Here is a 13,586-nt window from a genome sequence, read left to right on the forward strand (position 1 = left end):
CAATGTACATATTAATACAGTGAGGTCATATCTCACCATGCAATGTGTATGTTAATACGGTGTCGTCATATCTCACCCATGCAAAATGTACATATTAATACAGTGAGGTCATATCTCACCATGCAATGTGTATGTTAATACGGTGTCGTCATATCTCACCCATGCAAAATGTACATATTAATACAGTGAGGTCATATCTCACCATGCAATGTATATGTTAATACAGTGAGGTCATATATCACCATGCAATGTACATATTAATACAGTGAGGTCATATCTCACCATGCAATGTGTATGTTAATACGGTGTCGTCATATCTCACCCATGCAAATGTATTCAGAGAATCATCATTTTCTAAATACGTGTAAATATTTTGATTTCTAAAGTTTGAACGAGAGTGCAATTTGACGGGCGAACCGTGAGGGGACTTTGCCCTCTCTCTGTGATGCATTTACCTCGGTATTGCACTCCTGCTGTCTCGCTGTATCGCTAGCCTTACTTTCACCAGAGACCATATTATATGGTCTCTGCTTTCACGCGCCCCTTTACGATCCTTAGTGAGCTAACACCTGTTTACTGGTACACTTCTTTACACACAACACTACAGGGAGAAAGTCCGGATGGAAATAAGGGGGTCGTTGAATATTCATGTAAAATAGTTCATCTGAAACGCCCCACCAAGCATGTTATTAGGCGGCCTAACCTTTGCATGACCTTGGTGTAGCGAGAAGCAATGGCGGCGTCGGCTATCCCAATTGTTGACTTCCAGAAGTACGGACTGAATGTTGCAGACACAACGTCCGTGACGGATGACATTCTGGAGACCACGGCCAAGGAGATATATGATGCCTTCAGTACAATAGGCTTCCTGTACCTGACAAACCATGGGATTGAGCAGAGAAAGGTAAACAACGTATCCTGTTTGAATATAGGTCAGGGACAATATCAAAAGTTACTGTCATATTCAGCTGGGAGGTGTTAGTCATTCTTAGTCGCCCAAACTGATACAGTAGTTGTACTTTCTTCGTCGGTGGCGTCAGCCGTCACTCAGGAATGAATCGTACGATAACATATTTGATTTTAATGAGATTGGTCATTGTGTTTTTTCCTGCTTCCTTCGACCACCTACTGATTATGAGCGGTGTTTGTCATGACGTGTGAAGGTTCAAGAGAGACAAGTTCACAATTCCAGTGAAGACTTTTGAGATTAATTTATTGGAACTATCAGTTATATCAGTATCGTTTTCAATGTTCAGTTTGATTTGTTTATAACGTCCATTGAATGAACACAAAGCTTCAGATTGTACGGATTTGGAGGTTCATAGACAGGTGGGATACATTCTGGATGGCAGCTTCTCACAGTTGACTTTTGTAGTAGGGCCTTTCTTGACCTTGCTCTAGATGGTGGGGTCTTGGAGGATCTTGGATGTGGAATTCTGATGTGTTCAGGATGACTGTGACCTTGTCCTTGTCGGCTGGGGCAATGGTGATGTCCTTGTGAGTGAGTGGGTTTGGTTTTACGCCGCTTTTAGCAATATTCCAGTAATATCACGGCGGGGAACACCAGAAATGGGTTTCACACATTGTACCCATGTGGGTAATCGAACCGGGTTCTCGGCGTGACGAGCGAACGCTTACCCACTGGGCTGCCCAACCGCCCCTTGATGTGGGTCACTGATATTTTATTTTTTGGCAGTTATCAGGGTGGATGGTTGTGAGCTGGCTTCAGCAAGGATAGCAGTAATCCGGTGGTGTAGCTGTCGTTGCAAATTAATCCTATCAGCTATGTACATTTATTCCTCATCATGCTGGCTTGCCCCAGCTGATTAATTACCAATATCCATAGTTATTCGTACTCCATTTCATGCATACCATCATGCTGCCTTTGTTAATCACTGCTAGATGTATAAAAGTATGTTCCATACCGAAACGTCGCATCATAATATAATAAAGAATTTGTAATCTATAAAGTATCCTACCTTTCTGATTTTCTTAAATAAAGAATACCCGGTGTTGATTACACCCAGAAAAAAATCCGTTTGGTGTAAATGAAAAAAACACCTGTGAAAATTCTATGAATAGATCACTGAAAAATCAGTGATGACACCAGGTGTTCGCGAAATGGGTAAACATCACCTGAACTGCTGGTAGCACCCGCCATTGACAAGGTTTGCCTCAAGAAGGAAGTACTCTTGCCATGGGAGAACGGTCTGTTAACACGCCAGATATTGCAATAGTCAATGGACAATCCAGTTAGTGTTGAAATACGACTGGTGTGTAGAAGTACAAATATAAAAAAACACATTTTGGGTTCGTTTTCATATCTCGGACCACACATTTCTTTTGTAGTTGACTCAGCATACTTAAATCTGATCCTTAGGGACCTTTCATAATTTATGGCGTGTGTGTGTGTGTGTGTGTGTGTGTGTGTGTGTGTGTGTGTGTGTGTGTGTCTGTATGTCTGTCTGTGTCTGTGTCTGTGTGTGTCTGTGTGTCTGTGCGTGTGTCTGTGTGTGTTGGTGAGATGATGATTTTAAGGGGGTTGCCCATTTTGTTCTGGGGAGGTAGGGGGGTCAGCAATTTTGTACACATGTTTCTAGGGGGGTCAGCAAAAAAATTATTTTATAATTATTTTACAATTATACATAAACCTATTTTAAAATTATGCTTTAAAAATATGGAAAGGGGGAGGGGGGGACTTTGTACATGACATGCAGATTGGGGGGGCACTTTCTTTGTACATAAATTTTAGGGGGAGTCATTCACATTGTACATGCTTCTCCACAAAAATCTTCATCACCCCCCTAGCCGTACTATATTAACAGTCCCTTAGCTTATGATGAATTTCGGGGACTTCACTCCACTAACAGAAACTTCCACTCAGTTGAATTAGATACCGAGCCACAGTGCAAAAGAATACCCAGTCCTCACTCTCCTCAGAAACCAATTACGGTAGATGTAAAGGAAGAAAATAGCTGTGAAAATTATATGAATGGGTCACGTTTTACAATCAGTGATGATACAAAGTGTCTAAGAAAAGGCTAACCGTGTCCTGTGATATCGTTACCAGCCGCCAAAGAGTGGCTTTATTCAAGGTATTATCTACAACGTTGAATAAAATGATTATAGCTTTAACTACACTGCTTGTGACCACTGGAGCATTTAATTGTCGTATCGTTATACCATATCTATGACATGTTCAGAGTTTCACCGGGTAAGCCATACATGGATCTTGTATGTTATTCCAGGCCCCGATTTCTCGAAAAAACTTAAGTTTTTACTCAAATTTCAAACTGAGTTTGACAATTTGAAACAGCTGATTTTTTAACTCAACTGCATTTTTAAAATAAAAAGCCCAAACAACTTAAGTAGCCTATCTACCCAACTCAAAACTCAGACTTAAGTTTGTTTCGAGAAATCGGGGCCAGGTCGATGAATGTGCTATTGTTACTCCAGGTCGATGAATGTGCTATTGTTACTCCAGGTCGATGTAGACAGACAGACAGACCTTGAGTTTCACCTCAACCTCAACATCACACATGTGTACATAGAACAAAATAAATAAAACGTTGAGATAATCTTTACAGCCTTACGAGAGACTATCTAACATTTAAAAGCCACAAGAATATAGGATATAAAACATATGTTTACAGTACTAAGTATAAAAGGACATGCAGTTAAACATGACATTCATCTTCAATAAAATCTTTACAGTAAAACATGTTCGTTCCTTTAGAGGAGTACAATCATATAGTCCAGATTGAGCTACTGATATTCCATGTCGATGATTGTGCTATTGATATTCCATGCCGATGAATGTGCTATTGTTATTCAAGGTCGATGCTATGTTCAGAGTGTCCAAGTCCTTCTTTGATCACCCTGTGGAAGAGAAGATGAAATGTGTTCTGGACCACCGTTATGGTTACCATGGCTATGTTGCCCTGGACAGCGAATCGTGAGTTACCTGAGTAGTAGCTGTGTTTCTGATTAACCTGGCCAATATGGTATTATTTCACCTATGTGTAAGTAGATATTGTGTATTAATTTGAAATGTTTCTACATCCAACAATTATTCGAAAAATACTTAAAACAAAAAATGGCGTTTTCTAGAAAGTCTCTCGCTTCTAAATTTCCCTAGGCTCTACCATAGTCTACTCAGCCATTAAGCCATCGTCCCACTTTCAAGTTATTGATGTCACCCACCGTGATATTGCTGGACATTGACCTGTACCCAACAAATATGTGCATATAGTTTTGTCCCATTCTTGACGTGGACACCAGTCAAACGTGCTAGAAGTATGTATAGCTCATTTGTTGCCTATCCTCCAATCATGAGTCACGTCTTGATGGCAAGACTTGACACCTGAGATGTATGAGGCATCCAGAGTTCACTTCGGTTCATTAAGAATATGCATATAAATGGTAATGCTGAATGTGTCTTGCTCAAAATGGAAGTGAAGCCTAAGGAATCCACATCTTAGTCTTAAACCACGGTTATGCTAAACGACTCTGAGATGATCAGTGGATTAATAGTGTTAGAAGTATCTTGGAAATGTATTACAGTAGTGGGCAAATACTTAAGGTCATGGTCAAGATCATCAAGAACCCAAGAACACAACCAATTGGTACAATCGGCATATGACACGAGATCAGCAGGTAACTTAAGATATGGAAACATTATTTCAACGTGATTATTAGTAGTAGTAGATGGCAACAAGACACTTGAAACAGTACGTGGATTTCTGCGTGGTTAGTCAGACGCCGCTTTTAGCAATATTTCATGATCAGCAATATCATGGGGAAGAAAGAAGCCCAGAAATGGGCTTCACACATTGTACCTATGTGGAAAATTAAACCCTGGTCTTCGACGTGACGAGCAAACGCTTCACATAGCTACCCTACCGCCCCACACGTGTTAATCAATGAAAAGATGAAGGTAACACCAACGATCAAGGGCGGACCGGGGTTCGATCCCACGAAAACGGTATAAAATCTTCTATTTTCTTTATCCTAGGTTGAATTTCGAGGGATCGGTTGCGGATTTAAAGGAAGCATTCAACTTTACACCAAAGGATGATGGGGTACTTTCACTGTTTATTCTAAGGTGGCTATATACGGTCTGTGGGTCCTGGTTCGGCGGACTGCGTATAGTCGTACTCCGGTGGTTTGGATATTTGCTCATGCTCTCAGTCACTAGTTTCAGTCATGTATTTACTTGTTCTGGGCTATAGTGGAAGCCGCGGTGGCTGAGCGGTCTAGGCGTCTGACTTTGTGTGCTGGCGATTAGGTGCCTGACTCTGAGGGTGTGGGTTCGAATCCCGGATGGGACCTTACCCATCAAAAAATACTAGAATTTGTACATTACTAAGAAAGTGTAATGATCCCTAATATAACATATGTTACTGTGCTATAGTTGCCACACCTCACTAATTTAGCATCGGGATTCTGTCCAATTGTCATGTGTAATGTGTTAGCTGATGTCATTACAACCATTTGTTGTCTTTTTTCCGGAAGACACGCCTCATTTCATTACTAATTTATGAAACAAAAAATATGCTTCCTTAAATCCTTTATACTAGCGCCTTTGGGTGAGCGTTGTCGTGTTCTTGAAGTATTTCACAACAACGCTTGTTTATATCTTTTCTGTCTAGTTTCCTAGTAACAACAGTGGTCTCATACAGGCGTGGCCAGCGGATCTTCCCGAATTTAAGTCATCTTTCTTCTCATTCTTCGACGACTGCATACGACTGACAGAGAGAGTCCTTGATGTCCTGTCTATCAGCCTTAAACTCCAGGTATGGTATCCATAGTATATAGATTCATGTCCTGTCTATCGGTCTTAAACTCCAGGTAGGATATCCATAGTATATAGATTCATGTCCTGTCTATCGGTCTTAAACTCCAGGCATGGTATCCATAGTATATAGATTCATGTCCTGTCTATCGGTCTTAAACTCCAGGTATGATATTCATAGTATATAGATTCATGTCCTGTCTATCGGTCTTAAACTTCAGGTAGGATATCCATAGTATATAGATTCATGTCCTGTCTATCGGTCTTAAACTCCAGGTATGATATCCATAGTATATAGTTTCATGTCCTGTCTATCGGCCTTAAACTCCAGGTAGGATATCCATAGTATATAGTTTCATGTCCTGTCTATCGGTCTTAAACTCCAGGTAGGATATCCATAGTATATAGTTTCATGTCCTGTCTATCGGTCTAAAACTCCAGGTATGATATCCATAGTATATAGTTTCATGTCCTGTCTATCGGTCTTAAACTCCAGGTAGGATATCCATAGTTTATAGATTCATGTCCTGTCATTGGTCTTAAACTCCAGGTAGGATATCCATAGTATATAAATTCATGTCTTGTCTATCGGTCTTAAACTCCAGGTAGGATATCCATAGTATATAGATTCATGTCCTGTCTATCGGTCTAAAACTCCAGGTATGATATCCATAGTATATAGATTCATATCCTGTCTATCGGTCTTAAACTCCAATTATGATATCCATAGTATATAGATTCATGTCCCGTCTATCGGTCTTAAACTCCAGGTAGGATATCCATAGTATATAGATTCATGTCCCGTCTATCGGTCTAAAACTCCAGGCATGATATCCATAGTATATAGATTCATATCCTGTCTATCGGTCTTAAACTCCAATTGTGATATCCATAGTATATAGATTCATATCCTGTCTATCGGTCTTAAACTCCAGGTATAGTATCCATAGTATATAGATTCATATCCTGTCTTTCGGTCTTAAACTCCAGGTATGATATCCATAGTATATAAATTCATGTCCTGTCTATCGGTCTTAAACTCCAGGTATAGTATCCATAGTATATAGATTCATGTCCTGTCTATCGGTCTTAAACTCCAGGTATGATGATATCCATAGTATATAGATTCATGTCCTGTCTATCGGTCTTAAACCCCAAGCAGGATATCCATAGCATATAGATTCATCTCCTGTCTATCGGTCTTAAACTCCAGGTATGATATCCATAATATACTCTCCCAAAAACGAAACGCATCATAAAAATAGCAATTTCATGTAGCAATGAATTAAAACGTGATTCATTTTACAAAAGGTTTTGCTCTGTTTATGAGTCTTATTGTGTTTATGTTTTGAAACATCACAACAAAACGCACCATCCGTAAAATACCCGTATTTAGCAGCATGATTTTCAATTTCGGCGTGTAGTGTCACAGAATACACAATTCACATGCAATGCACGTGAAAGTTGGGGATCAGATAGTCTCAATGATGGGGTATAAAAGGTTGATCGCTGTCTGTCGATTATTCACTGTATTTGGAATATTGTTGACGAACGCAAAATGCCACGTCTAAGTGAAGCCAACCGTCATATCGCCATTGGTTTGCTTGAAGCTGGCCAGTCTCAACATGCAGTTTCCCGACGCATGAATGTTCACCAAAGCACCATTTCTGTGAGAGATATCGCCGGCAGAATTCGGTAGCAGATGCCCCTCGTAGTGGGCGACCTCGAGCGACCACTGCGGCGCAGGATCGCTACATCCGGGTACATCAGCTGCGTCATCGAACAGCTACGGCGACAAGTACCGCTCGACAAATACCCGGATTGAGGAGGCTTTCTGCACAGACCGCCACGAACAGGTTGAGAGAGGCTGGTTTACGTGCCAGAAGACCTTATTTTGGCCCTGTGCTTCGACAACAACATCGTCGAAATTTCGCCGACGCTTGCGTTCCCCAGGTGGACAGATTCGACCGGGACAGTGTTATGATGTGGGGAGCGATCACCTGCCATAGGAGAAGTGATTTGGTGATGATCCAGGGTAACCTGACAGCTCAACGGTACTGTGACGAAATCCTACGCCCACACCTCCTTCCAATCATTGATCGCCAGAGAGAGTTGTTTCAACAGGACATTGCCAGGCCCCACACAGCACGTCACACTAGAGACTTCCTCCAGAACCACAACATCAATGTGCTCCCCTGGCCTTAAGATCACCGGACTTGAACCAGATCGAACATCTGTGGGATGCCCTGAACAGACGGGTGCGACGCCGTAACCCTATGCCCCAGACACTTCAGCAACTCGCACAGGCACTACAGGCAGAGTGGGCTGCGATTGGGCAACACGAGATTCTGAGACTTATTCGTTCGATGCCGAGGCGATGCCGTGCAGTTCTGGATGCCCACGGTGGTCACACGAGGTATTGACTTCAGCGCCACCACACGTCTCCATGTGACACTCAAACTTACTTTCCTCGAGTTGGTGCCAAAGACGGATAAGTCTGCATTCCCAGTGTGCAATTTCGCTATATTTCATTGACTCATAAAGCCTACAAGATGTTTCAAAATAAACATAAAAATACAGTTGAAATTCCTATATGCGTTTCTGTTTTGGGAGAGTATATATAGGTTCATATCCTGTCTATCGGTCTTAAACTCCAGGTATGATATCCATAGTATATAGATTCATATCCTGTCTATCGGTCTTACACTCCAGGTAGGATACTGAAAAGAGGTATTGGTCCACATGAAGTGAATTTTGTCTATCTAGATGTTGAAGTTATTTGCTACACATGTACACTACACATGATGCAAACGGATATGTATACTTCGAGAAAATATATATTTAGTTTCCTGTGATGCTTGCGACTGTGTCTGAGGTCGAGTTCTCGTGTTTCAGGATCGCAACTTCCTCCGCGATTGCCACCGTCAGATGGGCAGGAAGGGGAACAGCACCACTCTCAGAAGCAACTACTACCCTCCTCTAACTGGACGTGAGTTTTCATGATAATTTCATATTCATTTGGGGTGTTTTGGAGAATTGTCATGGTTGTGGTCATGTTTAAACATGGTGTCCTGTATCCATTCTATAATTGTACCGCTGGATGAATGAATTCCGTCCAATATTTTCAATATAATTACCAATGAATGAATGAATGAATGAATGAATGAATGGATGGATGGATGGATGGATTAACGAATGAATGAATAAATGAATGAATGAATGAATGAACGATGCATGGGTAGATATGCTTGTGATGTTTTAATATGATACGAAACATTATTGCTTTAAAAAGGACATGTATTATTTTGTTGTGGATTACAGATATAGACAAAAACGTAATTGTAATTTCAAATGGACAGTTATCTCTAAAGAGCATGTTATCATTCTTGTAAACTACAAAGACTTTCCAATTCTGCTTCTACAGCTGTGAAGCCAGGTCAAGTTCGCTGTGGAGAACACTCCGATTATGGGACAGTGACACTGTTGTTCCAAGACGACATTGGAGGCTTAGAGGTAAGGATTTCTGTGGGTTTCAAAAAGAGACATTTAAACGATAACATGCCAGAATCGGAAAAAGGATCTAGTTATGTCTTCAACCATTTCGAAAATAATACGTCCATACATTCTGCAATGTATATTAATTACAGTTCACAGTCCCTTAACGCGGTCGCAGATGACATGGAAATATATCCTGTAACCTCACGTTGCGTGTTCAAATAGGATCGGTTCAGTTATAGTTGAATCAGAACCAACATAACTGTGTCAATCCAGCTGAGAGACACATCACGAAAATCACATGGTAAACAATGTTTCCACTATTATAAGAAGGAAGGCTTTGACTAGATGGTGTTTTTGAAGACATCGTCACACGGCTGTGTGCGTGTATGTGTGTGTGAGTGTCTGACGTAGTCTATATACGAGGGGATATCAAACAGTTCTAATTATCACCAATACTTATTCAGGGTACAAACTTCATTTTGTTTTCTTGTCCTTATGATTTATCTACATAGTCACCATCCCGAGTTACACATTTCTGCCACCGTTTCTTGACCTTGCGCAGACCGGCTGAATAGAGGTACCCTGATTTCATGCATCTTGGCCTTTTTCGGAGGTGGTGACGTGGCATGTTTCCACTCTTTACTCAAGTCTTTTGTCTCAGGATCATACAAATAGACCCACCATTTGTCCATGGTTACAAGATATCTGAAGAAATCCTCTTCACCCTGCTACAGAAGCTCCAATGCCTGTCGTGACATGTCCCGTCGAGTCTGTCTTTGAAGATGAGTCAGTAAGCGAGGAACCCAACGTGCTGACACTTTGGACATGTGCAGTCGGTTATGAATGATGTTCCATGCACTGCCATAACTCAAGTCGGTCTCATGCATAACCATTTGTATTGTTACATGGCGATCTTCCTGAACCAGCGCCTCGACTTTGTTCACGGTGTCCAAATTATCAGTAAATGAGGGGCGACCACTTCTTGGCTCATCTGTGAGGGACATGTGACCAGTTTGGAAATTCCTTTTCGATGTCACAACCGTGTCATAGGATGGGTTATCATCACCATAAACAGATTTCATCTCATCGTGAATTTGTCGTGCAGTGCAGCCCATCAAGTGCAAGAACTTGATTACTCTGCGCGCCTCAATATTCTCCATACTTGGGGGTACTGGTGTGTATGATCAACTAGCACAAGACTGAATATAGGAAGTAGATAGTACTTGGTCCATTAACTAGATAAGGATCACTGATGTTACAGTCAAAATTTTATCCTGATTGCGCAATAACTTCTTGGGGATAATTAGAACTTTTTGATACCCCCTCGTATGTAGTACGTGTATTTGGCGATGAACACTGATTCAGCCCATGCGTTTATAATGAATTCAATTGACAAAACATGTCCATGTCCTCTATTTTCAGAGAGGTGATGTTTTACTTTCGGTGAGGCGAGGTGAAATTGGATTTAACGTCGTACTTGAGAATATTTCGCTTCATATGACGACGTGCATGCGTGTGTATGTGTATGTGCGTCTGCTTGCACTAGCCCAGACTGAAGCGGGCGGACGCTCTAACCGCTACACCACGGAGGCGGTCTCACTTTCGGTGTATGTGGGTGATGAACACTGGTGACTGTGTGGTATGTGGTATTACATGTTTGAGTTGATAGGTGGTGATGATAACTATGTAGTATGACATGTTTCAGGTGATGAACACTGATGACGTGTATGTGCTATGACATGTTTCAGGTGATGAACACTGATGACATGTATGCGGTATGACATGTTTCAGGTGATGAACACTGATGACATGTATGTGGTATGACATGTTTCAGGTGATGAACAGTGATGACATGTATGTGGTATGACATGTTTCAGGTGATAAACACTGATGACATGTATGTGGTATGATATTTGTCAGGTGATGAACACTGATGACATGTATGTGTTATATGTTTCTGGTGATGAACAGTGATGACATGTATGTGGTATGACATGTTTCAGGCGATGAACACTGATGGCATGTATGTGGTATGACATGTTTCAGACGATGAACACTGATGACATGTATGTGGTATGACATGTTTCAGGTGATGAACACTGATGACGTATATGTTCCTGTCAATTCTGTCCCCGGCGCCATCGTAGTCAACATCGGTGACATGATGCAGCGATGGACTGCAGATAAGATTAGAGCCGCAGTGAGCACACAATAAACATCCGACCATGATCAGTGGTTTTACAATACACTGTACAAGGCCAGAAACGAGTAACCTCAGTTTTCTTTCGAAATAGGCTTGTGAACGTTAATTTTATATTTGTTTTTGGGTTGAGATTGTACATTCCAATTGTTAATGCCTCATAACTCTCGGTCTGAGACGCATTTCTATTCATGGATTCTACACACACACCATTCTGTCATGACAGGTCTCAGTGTCGCCTACAGACTTGTTGTTAGCTTGAACATGGACATAATCGCTCATCATATTCTCGTCAATTTAACAGTTATTTATGTTACCTTCAGTATGTCCCCTAACAACAGTTGTATTTAATCTCAACAGATATTACTCATTCTGATATTATTCGGCTTTTAACCTTTTTGAACACACTTTCGAAAATCTTTAACTAAACAAAAGCCTGTGTCCATTCTGAAACTCGTTTTAGGGTCAAGCTAACCAAATAAGACGTCTATGGATAAAGTTGACCAAATAAGATTAAACATACCCTTTAGTTTGCAATCGACCTCGTTGACACTTTTTCTTGTTGCAATTACTTGTGGCAATTGCATAGGCTTGACTTCAGTTGGGAAATAAACGAAATTAAGCTTTTATAGATCAGCAACATTATACCAAAACCAAGAGACAGGAATTGACAAGAGACTGGGCGTAAATAGTAATGCATTTAAACGTTAAGCAGCATGGCACTGAACGGTTCGGTAGCCTAGCCACTCCGAAAACCCGGGTTCGATTCCCTATATAGTTACAATGCGTGAAGCCTATTTCTGGTGTTCGCTGCCGTGATATTGCTGAAATATTGCTAAAAGGGACATAAACCCACACTCACTTACTCACTGCATTACACTGCTGCTTTGGTACCACAAACTTGCAGATTTGCACTGACAAGGTTGAAATAGTCCGTCTGGTTATCCGTGTCAACAGTATTTGAATGAGTTCTTGGTCACGACTCAACAAATATTGCTGCTTTTCAGAGCGAAAAGTGCCTGTGCTTATTTGTGTCAACATTATTTGAATGGGTTCTTGGTCACGACACAACCAATATTGCTGCTTTTCAGAGAGTGAAGCCAGACACAAGGCTAACGTGTGCACAAAAGCAAATTAGTTCCATAGTTGTGTCAAGTATTTCATGAATGTTTCCTATTTTCAGAAACACCGAGTCCTGATTCCTGAATCGGAAGTGAAGAAACGCCAGTACCGACAGTCCCTCGCGTTTTTTGTCAACCCTGATGATGACACCATCATTAAAAGTCTAGATGGTTCCAACAAATACGAATCCATCTCAAGCCTGGATTATCTGGAGCACAAGTTCCATCAGATTTATTAGTTTAAAAAAAGAAATTAAGCATATATGTACATGATGATTTCCTCTAAAGAACACTAGCCCTTGACTTTTCAAACTTTGTGTTATTTCAGTATAAACTTTGCTGAATGAAATGAATTGCCCCACTCCTTCTACACAGTCTTGTTCCTCGTTGAGGAAAAATATGACATCATTATTTGAAAGCATTTCTGCTTGAATTGATCAATGACCCAATCTTGCAACATAATGTTTAATACTCGATTCTCAGTATTTGCACTACTTTGTATTGAATTCATAATTGTTACGAGTCGATTTTCAAATTTATCAATAAGCCGACAAAATATCTGTTCGTAATTTTGAGTGATACCATAAATGTTTCGTTGCTGTTTGGATGTTCATGTTCACTGAAAATAGAATATTATCATATTATCATATTTATGAATGTATTTTGGGCCAGTGGCCTATTACTGAATAAAATGTCTGTCTGTCTGTCTGAAAATAGAATTCTTTTCTTACATACTAGTATTTTGAAGTAAACCAGTCCCCTGTGTTTATGTGAGCAGATCAATCGACTTCACACATTACATGGTAGTTCTCTGAGTTTAAGCCAAACCAGAAGTAGTGCCCATGTCGGTATTAAGGTTGCAGTATTTTTCAGCCATTTAATAGGACTCTGTGTATAGGCGAAGCACTGGCTGCTATCATATTCTTTCAGTCCTAGGGCTCAAATATGCACAGAGAACTTAATAAAGCGCCCC

At 40.8% G+C, this 13,586-nt stretch overlaps 1 protein-coding gene across 1 annotated transcript; it reads left to right on the top strand.

Annotated features, from left to right (window-relative positions):
- Positions 1-675: 675 nt before the first annotated feature.
- Positions 676-13,317, top strand: LOC124253548 (proline hydroxylase buaE-like). Its single transcript, XM_046687352.1, has 8 exons — positions 676-904; positions 3,837-3,955; positions 5,015-5,081; positions 5,682-5,795; positions 8,690-8,783; positions 9,219-9,307; positions 11,382-11,492; positions 12,676-13,317. The coding sequence occupies exons 1-8, from the start codon at positions 734-736 to the stop codon at positions 12,850-12,852; spliced, it is 942 nt and encodes a 313-aa protein (XP_046543308.1). The 5' UTR covers positions 676-733; the 3' UTR covers positions 12,853-13,317.
- The last annotated feature ends 269 nt before the right edge of the window (positions 13,318-13,586 follow it).

The sequence above is a fragment of the Haliotis rubra genome, unplaced genomic scaffold, assembly GCF_003918875.1.
Source record: "Haliotis rubra isolate DU_JTF1 unplaced genomic scaffold, ASM391887v1 Scf544, whole genome shotgun sequence".
In the NCBI taxonomy this organism is placed as follows: domain Eukaryota; kingdom Metazoa; phylum Mollusca; class Gastropoda; order Lepetellida; family Haliotidae; genus Haliotis; species Haliotis rubra.